General features: G+C 34.5%; 1 protein-coding gene across 1 annotated transcript in view; it reads right to left on the reverse strand.

The window, feature by feature from the left end:
• The window catches only part of GRIN2B (glutamate ionotropic receptor NMDA type subunit 2B), a 218,117-nt gene that overhangs the window by 113,758 nt on the left and 79,196 nt on the right, over positions 1 to 25,163 (reverse strand). The window contains exon 2 of the mRNA XM_015817669.1: positions 19,296 to 19,894. Within this exon, the coding sequence (XP_015673155.1) occupies positions 19,296 to 19,894 (599 nt within the window). The remainder of the gene's footprint in view (positions 1 to 19,295; positions 19,895 to 25,163) is intronic.

Below are 25,163 nucleotides of genomic sequence, written 5' to 3' on the forward strand. Positions count from 1 at the left end.
CCAAAATATAATATAAAAATATTCAAAGTAGCATTAACATCTGGAGAAAAAAGTGAGGGAGGGAGGGAGGGAGGGAGGGAGGGCTGGCTACTAAGACCTTTTTATAAAGTTTTTCATCTTTTTTATTATGCTTTTTTAACTTTTTTTAAAAAAATAATAACATTGATGTATGTTGTGCTGAGACCTGAGGAAGGAAAAGAGAGGACAATGCACACTAGCTTTGCCCTACTTTCTCTGTTTAAATTCTGTTTTGTGTGAAAAACAGAACAACCAGAGTTCTGGGATTCGGTTTTGCCAAAGTGTGGCTGACTTGAAACAAATTGGTAGAACTTCTGGAACATGATAGTTTCTTCTGCGTTTGAAACAAATCATTATTCCTGTTTTGTAAATATCCTGGTATTAACATTATTTAAGAGTCTGCTGTTAGAAACATGTTAACTACTTAACAACAAAAGATATAAAAACAAGAATTTGCTTTAGCATGAACTTTATGTTTGCACTTCATTATAGTTTAATATCAAAATATTATCTGGATATAGACAGATACTATTTTCAAGAACTTTCCTGGCACAATCATGGTCTGATATTTTGTAACTGTGATACAGAGATAAGAGACATCTTCTTTTCCCCATATTCCACTGACAGATCAAATCTGTCAGCTTGTCAGCTTTCATTGAATACAGCTTGACATAAGTCCATGCAGGGGCCATGAAAATCTGTTTGCAGTCAGCTCTTCAAAAACTTCAGTGAATATAAAAGTAGAACTTTTTCCAAATATAATATTTGTGTTGGCTTTAAAAGGGTCCACAATTTATGGTGGTCTCAGAAACATCTTTCATTATTATTTAGTATTCCCTATAGAACTTAGAACTAGAATCCTTAAAATTTTTCAAAATGCAATGTTCTGGCTTATCAAGTTGATACTGAAACTTCTTAAATGCTACTAATAAATTGAACAATGAATTCCAAGTAACCATTTGCTGAGCAATGCCTCTAAATTATACCCTTGCAATGGAAATCACTGAAACCTTGGAAATAGATAATGCCTTAGCCATTCTCAAGTTTGTATAATGAAGGCATCCCCTGACAGGGATCCAAGACAATTGGCAAAACCTCATGTAGCACTAAGAGGTAAATTACTATGGTGCTTCATGTAGCCAGTCATTTAAAGTAAGACTTGGGGTTCTTTTTTCTAAAAATATTTTTTTTAAAAAAACTGAATTGCCTGATATTATTCTAGCATCTATCCTTTGTACTTTCATAGAAGATTAACTCTGAAATAAAATGTGATGAAAAAATATATTCAGTGCTAAAATTCATTAAAAATTATTATTATAGAATCTTATTTCTTCAAAGTTCAAGATAATTAGGTAAAAAAACCTGCTAAAGAAATCGCTCACATAACATGGAGCTCAGGATGACAGAGTTTTTAGGGAAAAAATCAAGGTGAACCACATACACACAATTCAAAATCTTAATAGATAAACAAGCCTAAGAAAGATAGGCTATTCTGAAAAATAAGGTATTGAAAGCAGAGACACAAACTATGAGAAAAAAAATTGGGGGAACGTTTTAGGAGATTTATATGACTGATTAATGAGACTATTATTCTGAAGGAGATGCATAAGAAGTGGAAACCTGGGCTAATAATGACAGTAAAGAGGTCTAAAAATGATCTCAGTGCCTCAGAGTGTAATGTTTGAAAAGTCCTAAAATGCTGGGGAGGTGATGGAAGACTGAAGAAGTGTAAACATAGTCATACAATCATAGAATCATAGAGCTGGAAGAGACTTCTAGTCTAATCCTCTACCCAAGCCAGGAGACCTGAAAAATTGAACTCCATTTTTTTTCTTGAAAACCTCCAGCGAGGGAGCACCCACAACTCCAGAAGGCAAGCTATTCCATTGATTAATTGTTCTCATATCAGGAAATTTCTCCTTTTTAACGAGCTTCTGCCCATTGCTTCTTGTCCCTCCCTCAGGTGTTTTGGAAAGTAAGTTGACCCCCTCTTCTCTGTGACAGCCCCTCAAGTACTAAAAGACAGCTAGCATGGCACCCCAATCCTTCTCTTTTTTAGGCTAGACATACCTAGTTCCCTTAACCATTCAGCATAGGATTTAGCTTCCAGATCCCTTATCATCTTTATTGCTCTTCTTTGCACTCCTTTTAGGGTCTCAGCATCTTTTCTGTATTGTGGCCACCAGAACTGGACTCAGTATTCCAAGTGTGGTCTCAAGTGCAGTATAAAGTGATAGTATCACTTCTCGTTGATGCAGCCTAGGACTGCATTGGCTTTTTTGGCAGCTGCAGCATACTGCTGGCTCATACTTGTGGTGGTCCACTAGGATAGCTAGATCCCTCTCACAGAACTGTAAAGCCAGTACATTTGGTTTTTTTTTCCTGCCTAAGTACAGGAGCTTACTTTTCTCATCACTGAACTGCAGATTATTGAATAGGATCTCCTCATCTAGTCCTAATAGTCAAAGGGGGAAAGGGAATTACTACACATAGCACAGTTATAAGTTACAGATCTGAATAAATTCTTTTCAGCCAATGTTGAAATTGACTAGTTGTAGAGACCCTTTAGCTAGGCTTCAAGAACTGGAAAAATCCTGTGACAATAACTGAACATTAATCATCTGGACCAATATAAAATAGCAATAGCTTTGAGAAACCAGTTTGCATTCAAAAGCTAAGTTCATTACTAAAAGCAGAGCAAATGTATCCTTTTATTTTAGTGATATCCTGTTATCCTTCTGTTTCCCCAAGGAAGTCAAAATGAGACATAAAATTCATCTCCCAATTTTTATAATACCTAAACCATTTGAGAAAAAATAAAATCTGATATCATAACTACTTCTTTAACAACTGGAAATCTGCATTCTTTTTCTGCCACTCTGACCAATGCAGCATACTGGATTTCATAACAGATGGGGAGCATCATAATGCTCAAATTGGTGGGCAAAAGTTTTTTAAACATTGTCTAATAAATTGATTTTACCCATCTTTGGGGGGGAGAATGTATACAACATTAAATTCCATTTAATAAAACAAGTAGCAAATGACAACTTTTAAAAATATTTTTAAAACAAAACATAAAGTTCAATACTTTTAATGAAATAATGTAGCAACTTTGGGAAATTTTACACTTTGAATGACAATAGTCAATCACTTCTAAACACAAATTATTACTATAAGAGATTTAGCCTAATTATCATAGCAGCTGGACACCAATACCTCTAATTTGTTGCCCAAATTAAAACAAGAACGAAGGCTGCCAAGCTTGAACATAATTAATATATCTCAACACTCTCTTTCAAGTATTTTAGCTTTCTTTCAGAAGTATTAAAAAAACATAAGAGACAGGAAAAAAACAGTAATTCTAGTTTGTTCTTTTTCAACTATCTAGTTGTCTCCAACAGTTTTTTTCCTTGAATAATATCCACCCTTTTTACACAGACCGTTTTATTATTATACCCAATCAGAATGATACCCAATGAGCATATCAAGGCTGAGAATTGTCTACAACAGATATATTCTGTAAAGAGAATCAAAGACCTACTTAAAATAGCCATAACTACCAACTCTATTTCCCCAATGAATATAGGTTGGCACAAGATGTATGGATGTTGGTATTTTCACCTTCTACTCCAGCATTCAGTATCACCACTCCAATAGCAAAAGTAAAGTTGTGAAATGAGACTGAGTGGATATATTTTAAGAAATGCACATTGATTTCTTTATCAACATAGTTAATAGGAAACAATTTACTACATAATGCATTATTTAAAGCAAATCAAGTCATGCCAATATTTTTTATAAACATAACTGTAGTTTGGCATGGTGCTAGGTGCAAAGCCAAATTAAAAGCTTATGAGGCTATCTCTCTGCCACATAATAATATGTTTTGCAGTGTACTCACTTCATGATGAATACTGCCCTGTTACTAAATTAGGGAAGATGGAGAAACATAATCGATATATATTTTCTCTTCTGAAATGTAAGGAATTGTGGTTAAAAACTTTCCTGTTATAATTGATGATGTCTAAACTTACAAATCTCTTTGGAATTCTTTGGAATTTGCCACCTTTTGACCCAGTTAACAAATGAATATGGAGTCTGATTCCTATTAACTTATGTAAGCCTTTGACTAGATACTATCCAATTGCTTTAAACTGGGCAGAGAAAATTTGGGTAGAATTTGTTAAATGTGAAAATTACAGAAAATCGTAAATCATATGGTATAATACATCTGCTTAGGCTGCAAAATGGGATGCTTGTGGCCTCTTGGGCAATAGATCAAATTATCTACATTTTACATTTAGCAGTCATTCTTAAAATCCAGCCATCAGGTAGAATGAATGCCCATCATCATTTAAACTGCTCTTGGATTTATCATTGTCTAGACAACACTTGGATTTTAAAAAACACTGCAGAGATAATAACTTTAGAGGCTAATCAAACTAATATAACTACAATAGTTTCTTACAACTGTTTATTGGTTATTAGTTGTCAGCTTTTAATTTTTTTTTAAAAAAAAGGTGTGTGTTATATTATGCCAAACACAAAAGACAAATTGCATCTTCTGTGATAAATATGTGTGTGATTCAAACCAATACCATGTTGAAATACTGTTTATCCTGCCATTATCTTGAAAAAAAGCAAAGCTGTTGTTAACCTTGTTGGAATATCTTGTTTGTATTAGAAATATCCTGTCAAGATGAAGTGCAGTATAAAGGCACCGAACTGGACTGTGCCAATGTATGATGCAAATAAATTAATGTGCGGCAGTAATATACTATATTATTAACAACATTTAATTAGGACAAATGTTTGACAATACTTTATTACCAACGGAAATTTCTGAAAAAAAATGTCAGACTGTTAAAATATCCTACATAGCTGAAAAAAGTGCAACGCCTAGCTATTGCTTCTTCATTAGCGTTCCTGCTGGTTTTAAGAGCATAAACCAAATCACAGATTTAAGGCTTCATGATTTTCATGCTATGATAAAAAAGCGAGGTAAGTACTTGCTTTAATGAATCCCTGATTCATCCAAGCACATAATGATTTTATCATTCATATTCACATTCATACATACATTTCAACCAATTCCATAGTACAGAGACTGAGAAGGCCATAAACATAAGCTCATTTGCTCACTCAAATAATTTTGCACACAAATGATGCTTCTCATTGCAATTGATAACATTTTTTCTATTGTATATTTGCTATCAGAATAATAGAGTTGGAAGGGGCCTTGGAGGTCTTCTAGTCCAACCCCCTACTCAAGCATGAAATTCTAAACCATTCCAGACAAGCGGCTGTCCGATATCTTCTTAAAAACCTCCACTGATGGAGCACCCACAACTTCTGAAGGCAAACAATTCCACTGATTAATTGTTCTGTCAGGAAATTTCTCCTTAATTCTAAGTTGATTTTCTCCTGATTAGTTTCCATCCATTGCTTCTTGTTCTCCCTTCAGGTTCTTTGGATAATAGACCCCCTCTTCTTTGTGGCATCCCTTTAAATATTGAATACTGCTACCATGTAACCCTTAAAAAATAATGATTTAACAGTATCTTTTTCATACAGATATATAGAAATTGATAATTGAGTAAGAACAGTGTTGGTAAATACTGCATTTTCAAAACAGGTATCAAAAAGACAATATCTAGAGCCCATATATTATTAAGAAAAATGCACCCCATTCTTTTTTTCAGAAAGCACTAAATCCATGCTGAAAAAGGACCATATCAGACTTCTGGATAAACCTCCAATTGGATGAATACATTTGCCCTGAAGACATTTAACTGTACAATAATAAGTATAGTTTTTATATAACAATAATTTATCTAACTCCTTACCTGTATTCACATTTATTATGCTCTGTTATAAATACTACCCTGAAAAGGATTTTCCTATTTAGAACTAAAAATCACCTACTTGCATATTTTGGTTATTTTATTTATTTGTATACAGTACAGCTTGGGAATTTGTTTCTCAAATATTGGAAATATGTTAAAATTCTATTTTCTCCAGTTATCTTAGTTGTATTTTCAAAGATAAAAATAACTGGAGAAAATAGAATTGCGTAGATTAATAGCTAGATGATAGGAGGGACTATATTTGTTATTCATATTGTTATGAACAAAGGAATTAATCTAAGTATAACCTGAGAGAAGTATAGATGATAGGAGCCAGATCCTTTTCCTTATTTTCACCCTGTTTTCTACTGATCCTAAATATTTTTGGTTCTTTTTTCCTTTTTTGACTACCAAGAAGTTTTGAATGCCAATGATTATTGTCCATCAATCACCATTACAACTGTTTATTTTGGCTGCCTAGCACTTTATTTTTCCTGCCAAACAGGTTAGGGTTAATTAAGATCAATTGTTGGTTTATAATTATTGCTGCAAATTGATATACCCATCAGGTAATCACAACGTGGATATCATACCAATCAGTTATGTCCACAATGGGCAAAAAAATTTGGATAGAAGATTTTAATATTGATAGTGGGCAAAAATAAACAAGAGCATTTTTTCTGAGCCCAGTCAACAATCAAGGCAAGAGAAGTCTTACCTTCATTTACATACTATATGCATATAAACATACACATAAGATATATGAATATGGAAAGCACCTAAATTTTTATTCAGATAATAAAACTGGGCAAAATTATTATTACTTCAAAACAAGTTCAGTCTGCTGCTTGTTGTGTTAATTTGATAGAAGAATTCATTTGGCTAGTATCTCATAGTAAAAAAGGCTATTAAAGAGACTGGAAAAATATAAATAAGACCTTCTTAAACATAACTAAATCAACAGCTGAAGGAAGTAGCTCCATAATCCTGGAAGTATAATAATAATCATGACATTCACACAATATGATATTTTGATTAATAAATACAGAGCATTCCTCTTTCCCAGGCACACCTGGGCACATGTGCATAACATTGTTGCTCTTTTCAATGGGTTTATCATTCATAAAATGATTATGATACTAAGTATAGCCATCACATTGGTTTACCAGAAGGCCAACTGGTGAAATGCAAGCTGCCTTATCTGTTACTCTCACAAAATTAATTTTCCACTAATTACAGCATACTTTTTTTCTTTTCTCTGGATAAACAAAGCACTGGATCACAGTCACTTGATGTTTTTATTTTCTAAATGGGACTGAGAGACACATATTTAGAAAGAAATGAAATATAAAAAGCTGGCACTTTAATAGTGCAACATGCCAACTTTCCTTTTAGAAAAGATTAAATGGAAGTTTTTAAAATGCCTAAATGTTCAGGGGGACAGAAAGTCGTATCACCTCAGGACCTCAGTTGTTTTTCATTTGCTCATTCACTCCCAATTATCTCTTCCTTCCCATATTTTACTCCAAAAATTGTCAAGAAAGATAAACTACAAATTAACACAATATGTAAGAAAATGTTTTTCTAAATGGGTAAAAAGAAGTGGAGGAAGAAAGATCCAGTGATTGTAATGACCCCCTTAAAAGAGATTAAAAGGGAGATTGATGATGAAATGTGAGACTAAAGCATGAACACAGAATGCTACAAACATGAATTAGGTAAAGTAGATTAGAATTTAGAAAAAAACAGTATAGTATAATTTGATGATTTCTCAACCAGAGAAAATGGTTAAGGATGTGAATAGAGAAATGTGAAGAAATGTGATTAGGAAGAGTGGATAAAATAAATATATGAAGGAAAATGAATGGGTTGAGGAGAAGAAGAAGATGGAAAGAGTGGGAAAGACTTAGTGAGAGCTTAAAAAAACTAAAAAGATTAAAGGAAAAGAATATAGGATACAGGATATAGATATGGTGGAAGAAGAAAGGAGGGAAAGATGGAAAGAACTAGAGAATAAATGTGAACGGTCTAAGTGTGTGAACTAGATACAGACTAGTTCATGACTGCATGAACATTCATACATAGATCTACACAGGGAGAAGAATGTAAACAAAAGATTGTTTATTGTTTCACCACCAGAATGAACATTTACTTGAGGAGGAGGAGGAGGATGCAGCACTATGGGGAAACAAGGATATAGATTAAAGTAAATTTCAACTTTTAATTTAATCTGGTTCTAGATTGCAATGAAACCTGCAATTTTCTAAATTTAATTTTTTTAATTTGTTTTCTGCAGCTTCCTAGCCAATGTATATTTTTATCCCAAGTTTCTCTTAAAGAATGATTCTTTGAATAAATTAAGCAGTTCAAGAACGATTTATTTTAATTTATTTGAACAGGTATCCATTTGGTAATATTGACTAAATAAATAGATGAGAGCGAGGGTGCTTTTGAGCCCTGCTCCCTGTGGTCATCTCTTCTTTTTTCCAATACCTTTGAGAAGAATAAAGTTAAAAGAGTAAAATTTTTGAAACTATTCTGCTAATCTGCATCAAGGTACTAATTAATATGTCAGAAATAATATCATTTTTGTCCACTGATCTCCCTTATTCTCAGCCTCATTTTTATTATTATCAATGCTTGCAAGTGATTTTAGAGTTCTGAAGATGAATAGAAGGGTTATTTTATGATAACTATCTGATCTATTGATAGAAGGTTCTCATAACAAGTATCAACAGAGAATACAAAAACTGCTTTTAAGACACCAGATTGGATCTTAGCATGTCACCCTCAAGGTAGATCTACTAAAATCAAGTAATCCTATGGATTTCAGTAGATATACTCTAAGCATGAGTATACCTTTATTTTATGCACAAGTCCTCAAAACATTATTTTTATCTTTTAGACTCTGAAGCTGTAATTTTCATTACAAATCCTGATCCATTAATGAAATACTGTAACAAATTTCTAAGGGGTAACAATGACCAAATGCAGTCCAATTAGTGTTCAAACAATCCAAACAGTTTTTAGCACCTTCATGTAGAATAATGGCCATGACAGTCTGAAAACAAACAGGCTCATGGTATTCTTGTTGAATTCAGCAACATAGCCATTTCAAAATTATTCATAAAATGTCACAATATAATTAAGTAAATGTTTTTCCCTTCTAGCCTGTGCACTACTTGAAAAATTACCATTACAGTTGTGGGTGATGCTTTTCCTCTGTGGAAAAAATAATGTATCAAAAAAGATGTATACCAATCATTGTTAAATTGATAAGCAAAAAGCAGCCAATACATAGGGCTAAAAACTGCTTTTTAAAAAGGAATTGCTTAATTATCTCTATAATGGCTATTTGTCCCATCAGTGATGCAGTGTTATTGTCATCTTCCATCAGTGGGAATCTGTTAATGATATTATCTGATTATTTTCAGTTCTATAGATTGTGCCAATGCTTCCTCACTACTTCTTTAATCCAACAGTGAAACCATTTAATCCTAGAGATCTAAAGATTCTAAATATATTTTGTAGGCTTGTGGTAATGCCTGTTACTGATCCCTGCATTGAGCCCTTCATTTATTTGTTTTGTTCAGTGTTCTGAGCAGCACAAGGCAGCCAAATGTAGCCATCCATTTAAATTTTCATAAGATCCTCAATCTAACTTCATTCTGAAGCTTGTAAACAATTAAAGGGGTGACTAGATCCAATTATCCTGCACTGCTTTGAATGCTGGCAATGTAAGGACAAGAATAAGGCCCGCCAAAGGGCACTTTAGATTAGAAGCTGATGGGATCATCAATAACCAAGTGGAAGAAAGCTTGGAAACCCTATAACTTCCATTTTAAGTGTTTTGACAGAGGAAAAGAGAAGCAGTGTATAATTGAAAATACCAAGAAAAAATAATTAGCTAAGGATCAAAGTAATTCCAAGTACTTATATGTTGTGACGTTAGATACTAGCGTTCTTAAAACAGGATTGAAATCAGGGCAGAGTATTTTATTCCATAGATATGGCTATCTCATCAATTTATGGTGAAGCTGATATATTCAAAATATAAAATAATATGACCATAGTTTATACATATAACATATAAAATATATAAATAATGTAAAATAATGATATAATAAGAATGTAGTAATCTGAGTGAAAGTAACAAGCTTGCTAATATGGGGGGGTGCTAAAAATAATAAAAAGAATTACATCATCCATAACGTTCTAATAATAGATTAATGCTAATTATTTCAGTTTCATGTACAGAAATTTTTGGAATTTAAAAAACTACAATAGTATGAAAATAAAACCAGTGTCCAATTTTGCTTAGACTATCCATACTACCTTTGAGCCACTTCCAGTGATTCATAATGGCGAACTGATGTCCCTCTAAAAGAGGAGGACACATTGCCACTGAAACAGCGCCCAATTTCAGGAATCGGCAGTTGAAATCTAACTCCAGAGGGATCCTCAGATTAGTCACATGCACTCCATATAACTGCTCTGTGTGTGTGTGAGTGAGTGTGTGAGTGAGTGTGAGTGAGTGGGTGAGTAAATGGAGGGCAGGAACTATGTTTCTGTGATCAGTTTGGGATCAACTGAGAATGGCAGGATTTCATTGTGCTTATAAGCCTATATGGACTCTAAATTCAACTGACTCTTATTATTTTACACTTTATTTTTTATTCTTTAGTTTTCTTTAAATATTAAGAACTTCAGACTGGTAAGTTATATTGAAATCACCAGGTGAATATCCTTCAATTCTTTAAAAAAAACAAACCAAAACTATAACTTTAAGAATTGTATTTTTTGAAATATACACCAAGGAAGATTATTAAGGGTTTTATAAAGTTTCACATGGGTTAAGGATTCTGATGGGCTTGATTTAAGATTTTGATGTTGATTGAAAGGATCCTCTCCCATGAGAAAGATCTTTGTTTACATTCTGTACTGACAAAAAGTCTTTGAAGATTAAACATTAGAGGCACCCAGATAACTATTTTGAAAGAAACATATGACTTATGGCAACGGGAGATTTTGGAACTATTTAACTTTTTTCTACCATCTGCTGATGTAATTGCAGAGAATCAAGTCCCAATGAATAAAGTAATTTACAGGTAGGATTAAAAATTACATCTTGTATGAAGGAGAAAGATATAATGGATTTATAAATGAAAATCATAACTTAAAAATTATGAAAGAAATAAAAATAGTAAAACAGGTGAGTTATTTGGATTATTTCCTTATACTGAATTTACAAAGGGGTTTCCTGGAGTTGCTGCCCTGAAATATAAAGAGGGCTTGATAAAGATGAAAAAAAGAATTTCAAGAGAAGCAAGAATATGAGAAGGCAGATGTTAGAATTTCTTTGAGAACTTTAAAGACTGTTTTCCAAAAGAAGAAAGACTATAAAATTGATTTATTTGACCAAAGTTAAAATAACGGGGTGTTATTTGGAGGAATATTTAATGGCTTCTTAATTAGGACTGGATGACAATGGTTATTTCTGGTAATAATTATTTTTGAGTTGGACTGAATTTTGATTATTTGAAGAGAGGAAGTGAGGTTTGTTTAAAAGGAAAAGAAAAATTCAGATTGAGTATAATAGATGCAACTTATAGTACTTATGTGGTTATTTCTAATAAAACTTGACTTTTGCTGTTTTAATAGGGAGAGTGAGGTTTTAGAGATGGGTACACAGAAAATCAGGTGAGATATGGAATGAAGAGATTTTGGTTTATTTTAAGAGATATTGATAAGTTCTTAATGTTGATTATACTTTCTGGGGATGAATGGAGAGGTTTCTTTTTCTATTTTTTCCTTTTTCTGCACTTTTTATTTTTTATTTTTAATGTATTTTATTTAGTTTTATAAGTTTCACTTCTATAAGGTAATCTTTAATAAAAAATATTGAAAAAAGACTATGCATACTACCTTTAATTAACAGAATAACAGAGTTGGAAGGGATTTTGAAGGTCTTCTAGTCCAACCTAGAGCAGGAGATCCTATACCATTCCAGACAAGTGGCTGTCCAGACTCTTTTTAAAAGTCTCCAGTGATGGAGCACCCACAACTTCTGAAGGCAAGCCGTTCCACAGGTTAATTGTTCTCATTGTCAGGAAATTTCTCCTTAGTTCTAGGTTGCTTCTCTCCTTGATTACTTTCCATCCATTCTTTATTGTCTTGCCTTCAGGTGCTTTGGAAAATAGGTTGACCCCATCTTTTAAGGCAGCCCCTTAAATATTGGAATACTGCTATCATGTCATACCTAGTACTTCTTTTCACTAGACTAGACATGCCCAATTCTTGCAACTGTTCTTCTTATGTTTTAGCCTCCAGCCCCCTAATCATCTTTGTTGCTCTTTTCTGCACTCTTTCCAGAATCTCAACATCTTTTTTAAAATATAGTGACCAAAACTGAATGCAGTATTCTAAGTATGGCCTTACTAAGACTTTATAAAGTGGTACTAATACTTGTTTCTACCCTTCTGTTAATGCAACCTAGGATTGTGTTTCTTGGCAGCTGCAGAATCTGCTGGCTCATATTTAAGTGATTGTCCACTAGGACTCCAAGATCCCTCTCACAGTTACTACTATTGAGCCAGGTTTTATCTAATCTGTACCTGTACACTTGGTTTTTCTTGCCTAAGTGTAAAACTTTATTTTTTTTCTACAATGAATTTCATTTTGTTAGATAGGGCCCAATGTTCAACTCTGTCGAGATTCATCTGAATCTTGAGCTATCTTCTGGGGTGTTGACTATTCCTGCCAGTTTAGTGTCATCTGGAAATTTGATGAGTTCCCCATCTATTCTCTCATCTAAATCATTCATGAAGATGTTGAAGAGTACTGGGCCTAAAACAGAACCTTGGGGTACACATTGCTTACTAGTTACTACCTTCCATGCAGATGTAGTTCCATTTTCCCCCAAGTTGATTCTTTTTAAAAAGTTTAATCTTTTCATAAATTTCATAATTTTTCTTTATTGCATATAGTTATTCTATTCTTTTTCATAAATCTCTAAGGTGATTGTCACTATTCAAATTATCAAAGCAAATGTCAGATCTTTTAAGTCTGTTTGCATATGAGAAAGAAAAACATATACTGCAGATGCTGTTTAATATAACTACTAGATAAATGATGCAAACATTCAGAATGAAACAGACAATTAAATATATTTTTCCTCAGATATTAAATTTTTCAATGTCATCCTTGTATCAAAATTATAGATCTCTTTGAATGAGAAAGCATTATTTAGCCTATGTATATGACTCTCAGATGGAATATATAATACAAAACAAAACAAAACCTGGACACTAAGAACTGAAGGATGAATTCAAACCCACCACATGAAAACATGTTTTCTTAAAAGTTGGATGAACAATTTCTATATACGTTTCTAGAATGAAGCTATTTAACATTCTACAAATATATTGAGCTGCATCTCCAATCATCTCTAGCTAAAACAAGCATGCTGAATGTAGGAACATGTTGCAATTGAAAAATAACTTTAAAGATATCAGGTTTGAGAATATTCCAATAATTTTAAAGTCATCGGGGCTGGTAAAATGGTAAAATGCATGATTAAAAAATTGTATGCTAATGCTGCCCACACTCTTGTGTTAAATGGGATTCATGATAGTCCGTGCAATGCTGAAGAGCTATATCAGAAAATAATACATGTTAATTATATATATATAAGATGACGAGTGGGACCTCGTCGAAACGTCACCAAGATACTCTCAATCTTACACGGGAAAAGACCCGAATACACCAAGACCTGCATATATACATATACATATATACATACATATACATATATACATATATACATATATACATAGTGGCCACCGCCCCCTACCTGCCACTAGATAGAACGGGGGGTAGAGCGGACAGGAGGAAGGGGGAGGAAGTTATGAATAGGGGAGAAGGAGAACAACATCGTCCCGTTCTAGGGGCGATTACCCGCTCCCGCGTGGCTGCTGCACGGGCGCGCCAAGTAACTTCGGTGGAGAGAGAGAGGGGGGAGGTTAAAGGTATGGGAGAGAAGCGGAAAGAGCGGATGAAGGAAGAGGCACGGCTGCAGGATGAGGGGAGGGGTAGCGCAAATAGCGCTAATGTGCGCGCGTGCCCCCAGCTAACCGACAGGGGAGAAGGGAGTGAGTTAAGGCCGGCCTCCCTGCGGAGGGATAAAGGAATGTTGACTGAGGGAGGAGGAGACATAGAGGGTGTGGGAAAGACGCTTTGGCAGGAGGGGGGGAGAAAGATCAGGCAGGTAGGGCACGGCGACCACCGGATAAGATGGGGGGTGGTGTGGACAGCAAGAAGGGGGAGGAGGTTATGGAAAGGGGAGAAGGAGAACAGCATCGTCCCGTTTTAGGGGCGATTACCCGTTCCCGCGCGGCTGCCCTACGGACGTGCCAAGCAACCCCAGTGGGGAGAGAGAGGGGGGAGGTTAAGGGTATGAGAGAGAAGGGGAAAGACCGAATGAAGGGAGAGGTACGGTTGCAGGATAGGAGACAGGAAGGAAGGAGGAGAGAGGGGAGTGGGGTGATTATGCAGTGATAGGAACGGCTCTGGTAGATCAGCTGAACGGAGTGAGAACGGGGTTAGAACGGCGATTGGCCAGTAGGGCGTCACGGTAGCACCCATGGGCTGGGTGCAAAGGTGGCTTGATTATAAGAAGCGCCCTCCCATTGACCTACATAGATCCCTGAAGATGCCGGCAGAGAGCCGGTGAAAGCTTGGATCACTATTTATTAAAACTTTTTAAACTTTTTAAAGGTTTTACTTTTCCTGGTGCTCATTTGCATTTGTATGCTTTTATCATGAACACACCCAGAAATCAGTCTTCGGTTTTTAGTATTGTTTTTAAGATTATATATATATATATATATATATATATATATATATATATATATATATATATATATATATATATATATATATATATATATATATATATATATATATATATATTTATATATTATAAAATATTATGCACACAGGTATATATTTACATATATATAAAATTGAATTAAGTATTTTTTTGAGCATGTTGATCAATCTAGATCATAATACAACAGCCATTTACTTTAAATGTTAAATGCGTATGAAGTGGGAAAGGCCTGGAAAATGAAGCAAACTGTTTAGTCAAACTGTGAACCTATAAAATAAGGGATTTCTAGATGCTAAGTTAGGCCAGATGCTACACTGAGCACTTCCAATATTTGCATTGATGTTCCTAATGACCAGGAAATACTTTTCTTCGAGATGTAACTTTCAGAGGACACATCAAGTTGATCTCTTGATAAACCAGCTTTTTAAGTGAAAATGTACTGGAGAAAATGAAGAGGTTTTAGAAATATCCAAGGAGCCATAGCAACATAGCGACTTCTATTTTTACATCATGAAATATAGTTAAAAACAACATTGGGAGCAGCAAGGAATGTCAATTAATAAAATACAAAACAGACCTGTGTGTTCTTTCAAGAATCAAATTATTTTACAGGACACAAAATTATCAGCAGCTATTTACTTAAGTGCCATAGTTATTTACTGTTTTCACTTTATTATTCTGGTGTTTTGGGCCAATTATTCATTCTCGCACATCAACAAGCTCACGGGACCCATAAACATTTTGCTTATTAAAAGGGAGATGTTAGGTGTCACTTAAAGAGGGTCCTTTCATATAAACTGTTCAGTGAATATTCAGAGGAGATATAGGGGTTCGAAAAGGCAGATGGACAAAATGGAAGAGTACTGAAAGTACAAGACCTAATTCAGGTATACAACTCAGAAGATTTGGAAAAATAATAAGACAATAAATTTGGAAGGAAAATTCTAAGTAGATTTGGGGAAGAGAAGCGGTTCCTTTGCAATAGCATTCCTGGATTTGGGGGACTTTGCCCGCCTCCTCCTTCCCCTTCCCCTCTTTTTTATTTCTTTGGTCCCAGTCTTGCCTACCATCGCCTTCCACCATCTGACCTCCTTTCCTGGCCTCTTACCACTTCTGTTGTTGCCACTGGTACAGACCTTTTCTTCCTCCCTGCTTACCAGCTGGCAAAAGAAACATTATGATAACATAATACCACTATTATAGGCAGCCAGAAGCTGCAAATGTATTCATAGCTGAAGCTTCTGACTCATTGTACTGGGATTCTTTTGCCTGATATCACTAAAGGCCTTTGGGTCCAGCCTAATGATGCCATTCTCCCCATGAAATAATCCAGGAGCTGGAAAGAAAGTGAGTGGAAGAATAAATTAACAGTAGATCTCAGATTAAAATGGGAAACGAAGAGAGAAAGCCAAGCACCTCTGGACATCGCAAAAGGAATCATATGGCAATGCAAGCATTATGAGACAGCAGCAACAACAGCAAACAAATTTGTCCCTATTTTTTTAAAAAAAGCACTCAACTTTGTTCTTAAAACTATTGTAGCACTTCAAACTATTTAAAAAATTATCATGATTTGGGCACATGGGAGTATTATTAAAGTATTTATAAAGTTTATTAAAGACAGAAGGTAGACATGACAACCGTATCTCTTGTTTTCCAAAGCAACTCCAAATAGGAGCAGCTCTTTGCAAAGCCTGGAGTTTATGGGCAGCAGGAAGGAGTTTAGAGTATACTGTAGTATTAATGAGTAACTATAGAATTTGAATAAGATGTATCTCGAAACTGTTCTTTTTCATTTTGCAGCCATTGTCTCAGTCAGGAATGTCATGAATCTAATTCCATGCCCTGAGAGGTGGCAGCCCTGCTCTCCTGCCCCATTTCAATTATATGAATAGGAGCTGCTGCTCAAAATAAAAAGATGTGACTGGATACCCTTTGAAATCTTTGAAGTCTGAAACAGACTGGATTATAGTCTTTGCTTTTTTTATATTTTTAGTATTCTCAGATGCAACCATGTTTCAGCTTCCACTGTATTCAGCGTTATCAGTTGCTAAATAGCAGGGGAATCTTCAAGGAAAGAGCAACATGTAGCAGCATAATTATTGTAAGGAATCATACGGGTTTTTTTCCTGTAGAAGCATGCTTTTTATGGGGACTACGGTTTTTCCCAGAAACTAAGCAGCAATATATTTTTCTGCGGGAAGGAACTTATTATTGTGGACCATTATATGATGATATTACAAGACATTCATATCATCACATAAAGGCAGCCCATAAACGTTGCTCTTTTAGCCCCTTCCTTTCCTCATCATCTTGTCAGCAGTTCTCCACATTTATTAAACAGGGCAAAAAAAGGGGGCCTCATGGAAATACTTTATGAATAACAGTTTCATTTAAAATTTATAACCTTCTGCTTACAGTACATGGACTCTTCTTGCCAAAGAGACAGAATCTCCCATATAAGAGTATAGTGAGTTTATAATGATGTCTGAAATCCCTTGCTTTGGCAGCTTCAGAGTTTCATCTCTCTCTCTCTCTCGAACCAGAAATGAAAGTGACACTATATGTATGCATGGCTGCCTTCAAAACCAGCAGCCCCACATTTTCTGCTCTGATCTTCCCCATTAAACTTGAGGAATCACAAAACATCAGCTACATCAGCACTATATTGTGAGCCTCTCATTTCATTGACTGCTACTTATAAGGCAAGAGAAACCTCTAACCACTAAAAAATGTAAAACCTCTAACTTTCCTTAGAAAAGAAGCTTAAAACTGTGATTGCAATCATTTTTCTGTTGCACATATTGAATGTTTATGTGTAGACGCCATGTTCTATGAAAAATAAAAAATGAAAAACAGAACATATGCAAAAGAATCTATCTTACTTCTCATAGAACAAATCTAAAGAGTCCTGCAAATAAAGGGTTTTTGATCAATTCTGGTATGTATATTTCATGGATCACAACTTAACTTCTGCTCTTATGAAAAAACAAAAACAAAATCTGTCCTATTTACAGTGCTTTTTTCTAAAAAAAAAAAAAAAAAGGTGCCGGAACTCACACACATCATACAACCCGCCTTGCCTACCCTACAAGGTTCCATCCAAAAATGGTGCCGGAACTCCGTTCTGGGCGTTCTATGAGAAAAAAAGCCCTGCTTATTTATACTACACATTAATAAAATATTCCAATAAGAAGGTGATTCTGTAAATAGGTGAACACTGGCTTTTGTTTCTAGCTAAGTATTTTAAAATTTAAGGCCATAATCCTTAACAAAATTATGAATATGCATCTCATTGAAATCAGAATCTGATATTTACTTTCTTAACAATATGTTCCTGTAACTTCATCCCACAGAGCGGCCATAATATTATAGGTCTTGGTTATATGACAGGTCCAATTGCTCAAATTCTCAAATACCCAGTAGAATTCTGGGAAATTATACCTACTAAAAATAGATTGTAGCAAAAACCTGTTTCTCCTGCATGCTGCCTTAAGAAGCTGGCTTAACAAAACAACCAGTCAAATCACAGATTCAATGGCTGAACCCATATTCCAAATGAATGGATGTATGTAGTCTATCTATGTAGATTCCCTCTCCTTGAACTTCACTAAATGGAATTAATCTACCTTTCAGACTAGCATGCAAATTTTTGCTTCGCACTTCAGGGTAGAAAAAGATCCTCTCTTTCTTGGTACTGTTTACACTAATTACACCAAATAGTACACCAAACATGTATCTTATTTATTTGTTTGTTTGCTACATTTTACTTTACTACATTATAAGCAACGCAAGGCAGAGAAAATACATTATATTCCCTCTATTTTCCCCACAACAATTCTGTAAAGTGGGTCGAGCAAACAGCTTTCATGCATAAGCAAGAGTAGAACTCATGATCTCCTTATTTCTAGGCCAGCACCTTGACTACTATCACTATATCATACCCCAATCCTATCTACCACACCTACAGGCTGCTTTTTCATACTGACCTATGACATTTTTTCTGTGCCAGTCCTGTTCCTAATACTTTCTCCTAATGACCTCAATATTCTTGATTTTTTTTCCTTTCTTAATCTGACTTATCTATTTTATGGTATCTGAATTTTGCTCTTATCTCCCTGGTACAACAGTTTTTCTGTTCCTCTACTTATCATATCTTGCCAAAATTTTATCTGTACATTTACATCTACCATTTTTTTTTAAAAAGTAGCTTATTTTAAGAGTCTCCTTGATAAATGTTTCCACCGGTTATACTTAACATCTTGAAGGAGAACCTGAGAATAGTTCCAGAACAACAGTATAATTTACAACATTAGAAATATATAATTGTTATCATTCCCTGTCATCAAGAAGTTCATATTCATGCACATGTTCCTTATTGCCAGGTAAATACTCAATTAGTCTTGCATTGGCTCAGAATCATATACAATGGGGGGGGAGACTCGAACACTACACAAAAACTGCAACCATTTTAATGCCTTTTAATTATGATCTGAATTTGTGAGTAACCAATTTATTATTATATTTATTTCCCTTACCTATTTAACATGTTAGATTGGTAGATCCTCTTGTCTTGTGTATTGTAGCAGCTACTCTTGGGCTCAGGAATAAAGCTATGCTCAGATAGCATATCAGAGGCGGCCGTGGTTATTATGGCTATTCCATCTTTCACTCTGTCACGAAGACCATAGTCCCACTCATCGTATGACACAGAGATGAGTCCAGTGGGAAATTCAGATGGAACTGTGTCTGTATCTCCAGCCACCAAACTGGGCACAATCCATGTGTAATCATACCCAGTCAGTCCTACAGAGTTAGCCACCTCAAAGATATAAGTGGCCTCTTCCTTAGTACAGTACAGTAAGATGACAGGACTCTGGAGTTTCTTGAGTTGATTCTGGATCTTTGAATCTCCATCATCCAGAGACATGTCCAGCAAGAGTACCTCTTCTAGCTCCCAGCCAACAAAGCTGTTCTCAATAGTGCTACGGACCTTGTTGACAAAATCTTGGTAGCCAGGAAAGTAGGTAGTGACAATGGAGAAAATGTACCAGTCATATTCTTCCATGATGTTCAGCATAACAGAAGCTTGTTGTTCTATCGATGGACCAAACTGGAAGAACATGGATGATTCATCCTATTAGTGGAGAAAAGAGGAGAGAAAAAAGTCAAAAAGAGAATATAATAAAAAAAATTGCTTAGTTTCACTGAGATATACAGAGAAGAGGAAAGCTAACGTACTGATTTGCTTTGCATTTAATATATGACTTATGATTACATATAATTATGCATGCACAATCATAAATTTGTGGTTAATTATTTTTAAAACCTGCAATCATATTGGGAAAGATACAATAAACTCTGGGTACAACGGCTCCTTGGAAAGCAACTTCTCTTCCTCAAGTTCTGCTCAACATGTATTAAAAAGTATCTGGTACAGAAAAAAGTACTGCAGGGAAAAAAATCAGCTCAAAAAAACCCCCACCTTTCATTCTACTTAGAAAGTAAGCAGCAACAAATGTAGGGGACTGATTGACTGAATTGCACATTTTATTTAACCTAAAGCCCATGTTAATGATTAAAATAAATTGTGGGGATCAGAAAGATCCTAGATCTTTCTTATTTGTAACAACAAATAGAACNAACAATTTATTTTTCACATTTTCATGTACATTCCTCCTCAAACTCACAAGCTGCTATTGAAATATGAATCAGTATTAAGACAGTTTCTCTCTAAAGAAGTTTGGAGAGCCATTCACAGATATTTATTAAATAGAAAATTTTCTAATTATGAAGCATGTGGGCTAAATATTAAACATATCAGGACTTTTTCCTTAATAAGAATTAATTAATTCATTCATTCATTAATTCATGTGTGTGTATACATATACATATATTATATGAATATGTATACACACACATACATACATTATATAGTACAAATGCTGAATTAATGTAAAATCAGACGATCTGTTCTATTATTTGAGAGTCGGTGAAAACATCCAAGCATATTCCTTGAAGTAGTAAAATCTCTATAGTCTACATCTTCTTCAATCCATCCTCCAGTTTGAGAAGCCTCAGGTTACCTTTGCATTCTCACATATCAAGTGAATATAGTCAAAGGAAATAGTTACAATTTAGCAATCAACTAATCAATCATATCTAGGCTAGAATGCTACAGAAACAGAGAGAGTATTTCAAGTATTTCATGGATAAGTTAAAAACAGACAGATAGGAGTTTTTTTAGATTCTAATTGTTTGCATATAAAATGTTACCGGGAATAACATCATGACAAGGAGCATTATAGTTATTCCTTAGGACCCTTCAGCTGTTCATAAAACATGGGAAGAAGAGATAGATGAGGAAGACAGAAAAGAAAAAGTCATTTGGCTTCTCCTGTTGCTATTCTTGTTGCCAGTCTTCAAAGAAAAAGGTAGCAAAATATTTGAGGGCTGGCTGCTGGGTAGTTTTATGTGAGTATAAGGAAGCATAAAGATAAAAGAGAATACCAATATTAAGTGCATCTTTTTCTGCTGGAATTTGTTCAGGCTTTTCTCTTTTTTCTCCCCTCTGGAAAACCTGGAAAAATCTTGATCCAACCCAAATTATAAGCAATTCAAGATTTGTTGCTGATAGACAGACTATATGCTAAACCGGAGAGAAACTAAATGAGATGAAATAATTTTCCAAGTCCTGTAAATGAAGTCCATTTTTCAATTTAGACCACCATTCCAAATGCTTCAAACTATTATTTATAGAATGGGAATGCTAAATTAAGTACTTAGAAAACCACTTCATCTTCTCTATCCATTAATTGTACAAAAAAAATCTCAATTACCAAGCTTTTACCTTACAGGGTAAAGAATGAAACCACATTAATTGTGAAGATAGATTCTTCAGTAGCAAAATATGTTGCTACTGAAAGTTGTTTTACAAACCACATGTTTCATCAGAGTGTTTGTAGTTTATTCCTGTATGTTTGAATCACTAGAATTTTTTGCAGTTATCAAATTTATTGAAACATTAACACAGAGGCTAAATTTTGAAACATCATGTCAATTAAAAACCAGGATCCATGAACACTGGCTGTCAGTCAAATGCCACAATCCCAAATCCTTAATTTCTACCCACACTGACACCAAATAATACCAGTTCGATTGGAGCAAAACTAACATCGTTGGCCACGCTACCTCCCACCACGCCTGTGAGTTCATCGAAGCCTGGCACTCCACAAGCAATTCCATCAACAGATACTTCGTCCTACAACCAGCCTACGATCCCCTCAGAATCCAAATCAACTGCACAGTCAACCAGAGACAGCACTGACCTTCAACCAACCCACGCAAGCCCCCCTTCTCCCCACCAGCAGTTCACCTCCCAATGACCCTGACCAGATGTAACCTCCCCATTACAAGACCCATCACAAGCCTCTCACTGATGACTCACACCTGACCCATCACAAGACCCTCACTTGACAGACCCACACCTGAAGCCCTTATAAACAGAACACGGACACTGACATCCCTTAAACTCCACTGAAGATGATACCTAGCCTGGTAACGAAACATTCAGAAACCAACCCACAATATCAGAGAATGAACTTCACCCTCAGAAATTTTGAAACTTGGAATTAATGCAAAATGTATAGTGATATTCTAAGCAATTTTGGATTCAGTAAATATAAGCATTTGGCACTCATTCAATAGAATTGTCAGCTTTATAATTTAACTGAAGCTATTATAGAAAAGCCAGGACTGAAAATTATTTGATTTCAAGATGTCAGAAAACATACAAAACTAGGGAGTTGAAAACATGGACATAATCCTATGTTTTGATAGAAAAATGTTGGAAAATTATTACAACTAATAAATAAGATTAAATGTTTACGGGTCTGTTTGATCTCTCAGGAGCAAGCATTTGGTTCTTTTTAATTTAATTTATTAATTTAAAATATTAGTTAAATAAATTATATAGTCTTTAGATTAATGTTTCTGCATTCATTCACAGCAAACTTCAATGATTCTCAATAACAGGAATAGTAATACTTTGGAGGGAAAATTCTGTTCCTTATGCATACTATGATTGATCATCAGTTGCTGCTTCAGAGGGATATCACCTCTGCCATTAAACTGACAAATCTATTATAAACTCCTACCCAATTTTTGTGATGTGTTAGAACAGGGATCTCCAATCCCCAATCCATGGACTGGCACCAGTCCGTGGCATGCAGAAACCAAGCTACACAAAAAAACAAAGCCCCATTTGTGGGATGCAAGCAGCATATCCCCTCTGATCCACAGAAAAACCTCTCTCCACGGAACTGGTAACTGGTGCCCAAAAAGTTGGGGGCCACTGTGTTAGAAACTGCACAGCAGAAGTTAGAGAAAATGCACATACGTGATAGGATATCAACATAAAAGCCTTATTATACATGTACATATTCTGATATATACAATAAATCCCCAAGAATATCACATCACATCAGTGCTACCAATTAGCATTATTTCATGTTTCCATTACCTCATTCGTTCATTAAAATAGTGAATATAAGAATCTTAACAAAATTGTCCTTTGCTTTTGAAATTATAGTTCTTCAAATCTTTTTTCAGCTGATCTACAGGGGAAATGTTGGGGGCAAAATGACAGAACAAGTAGTTCTATTTCAGAATTTCTACAGTTTTGACTGTTGTCATAATATCAGCAAGAAGTTACTTCAGTTCAAACAGAAGAGCTAGGATTGTTCAAACCAATCTATATTAGTACCTGGCAGTATGCTTTAACGAAATCAGCAAAATCAGCTATTACAAAAATGAGATGTACTAAAGTAAAATATTACATTGCAAAGAAAAGTGCTTTTCCAGAAATTAAATTGAACAAAAATCCTAATATATCATTATTCTAAATTAGCAATAAAAACGTTGATGACGCAAAATACTTTGGAAATTATCAGTATTTTACCATTTTTTCAGTTACAATAAAAATGAAGATATATATAAATAGATATAGCACAACAGTAGTCATTCAATATTAGATTAGGGCTTTATAGTAAATGCTAGGAAAAATAATATAAGCTATAATTAGCATTTGCTAGTTATAACTTATATTCCTAAAAGCATAATTGCGCTCATAGGCTAAAGCGCAAAATTATAAACTTTCAGTACAATCTACAAGGCAACTATATCTTCACAAGACTCCATTGATTTTTATTCAACTTACAGCACACAAATACTATTGAATAGATGGAATAATCAGAACACTGAAACAACTCCAGTTTTAAAAACATCTATTTTGCAGATGGAAGAAAGGTTCAAACACCGCCATTCTAATATACAGATACTTCTAAAAGGGATTCCACTATTACTAACCTAGTCTTACCCTAAATAATTTGAAGTTATATTTGAATGAACTGCGTGGTAGTATATTATTTATAAAGCTGAATATACTATACCTATTTCACTACTGTATTTTTTGTTTTTGCTATATGCTGTGTGTTAAGGTTATAAATAAATTAACACACTCCAGCAGTGAAATTAAGGAGCACATTCATAGTTATATGTCATCACTGGTGTACTGATAGAAGTAATGCTGCATATATTTCTCTCACTATATGTTTTGGCCTTGATCTGTATTATATTTTCTCAGCTATTGCTAATGATCCAACCCTAATTTACTGCAGTTCTAATTGTTTCAGGTATAATGTTTGAAAGAGATTAGCAGTTTAAAATACTTAGTTTATGTTCTAAGAAAAAGACTTATGCTGTTTTCAAAATCCCTGTCCTGGATATTCAGTGAAAAAGAACATGAAATTTAAGAGCAAAGGCAATAAAAAGGAAAATTTTCTCACGTTGATTTTCACTGAAGTTAGGCTTGAGCAATACGTTTACGGTTGCATTTAATATAGAATTTGAATGTGAAATGCTGTATACAATATTTGAAAATGTTAACTTTAGCTATAGAATTTCAGACTGCACATATTTTAAAAGAATATGATATACAAATTTAAATGCCATTATTCATTAAATTCAGCTGAAGTATTTTTCAATGGATTCCACTGTTCTTTTATTTTCTTTAGATCTTTTGAAATCAGTTGTAAATTAATTGATTATATTCCAATATAAATCATACCGGGAAGCTTAGAATACCAATATATGGCCTAAAACAGGCAGATAAATTTTATGCATTCTTTGAGCAGCATGAGCTTAAGATAGCATTTTATGCTATCTTTTAGAGAGAGATTCTGAACTTGGAGGAGGAATCTCTCTTTCACACAAATAAACAAGCAATTTGGATTTTCACATAATACTTCACACATCAGAAAGAAGACATAATTAGACTATGAATAAAATATTAAATGGCCACTACTTTTTAAAAATAAATTGAAAGAAGCTAAGCTTTTTCCAAAATA

This window comes from Protobothrops mucrosquamatus, unplaced genomic scaffold (genome assembly GCF_001527695.2).
Source record: "Protobothrops mucrosquamatus isolate PMUCROS unplaced genomic scaffold, P.Mucros_1.0 scaffold620, whole genome shotgun sequence".
Taxonomy (NCBI): domain Eukaryota; kingdom Metazoa; phylum Chordata; class Lepidosauria; order Squamata; family Viperidae; genus Protobothrops; species Protobothrops mucrosquamatus.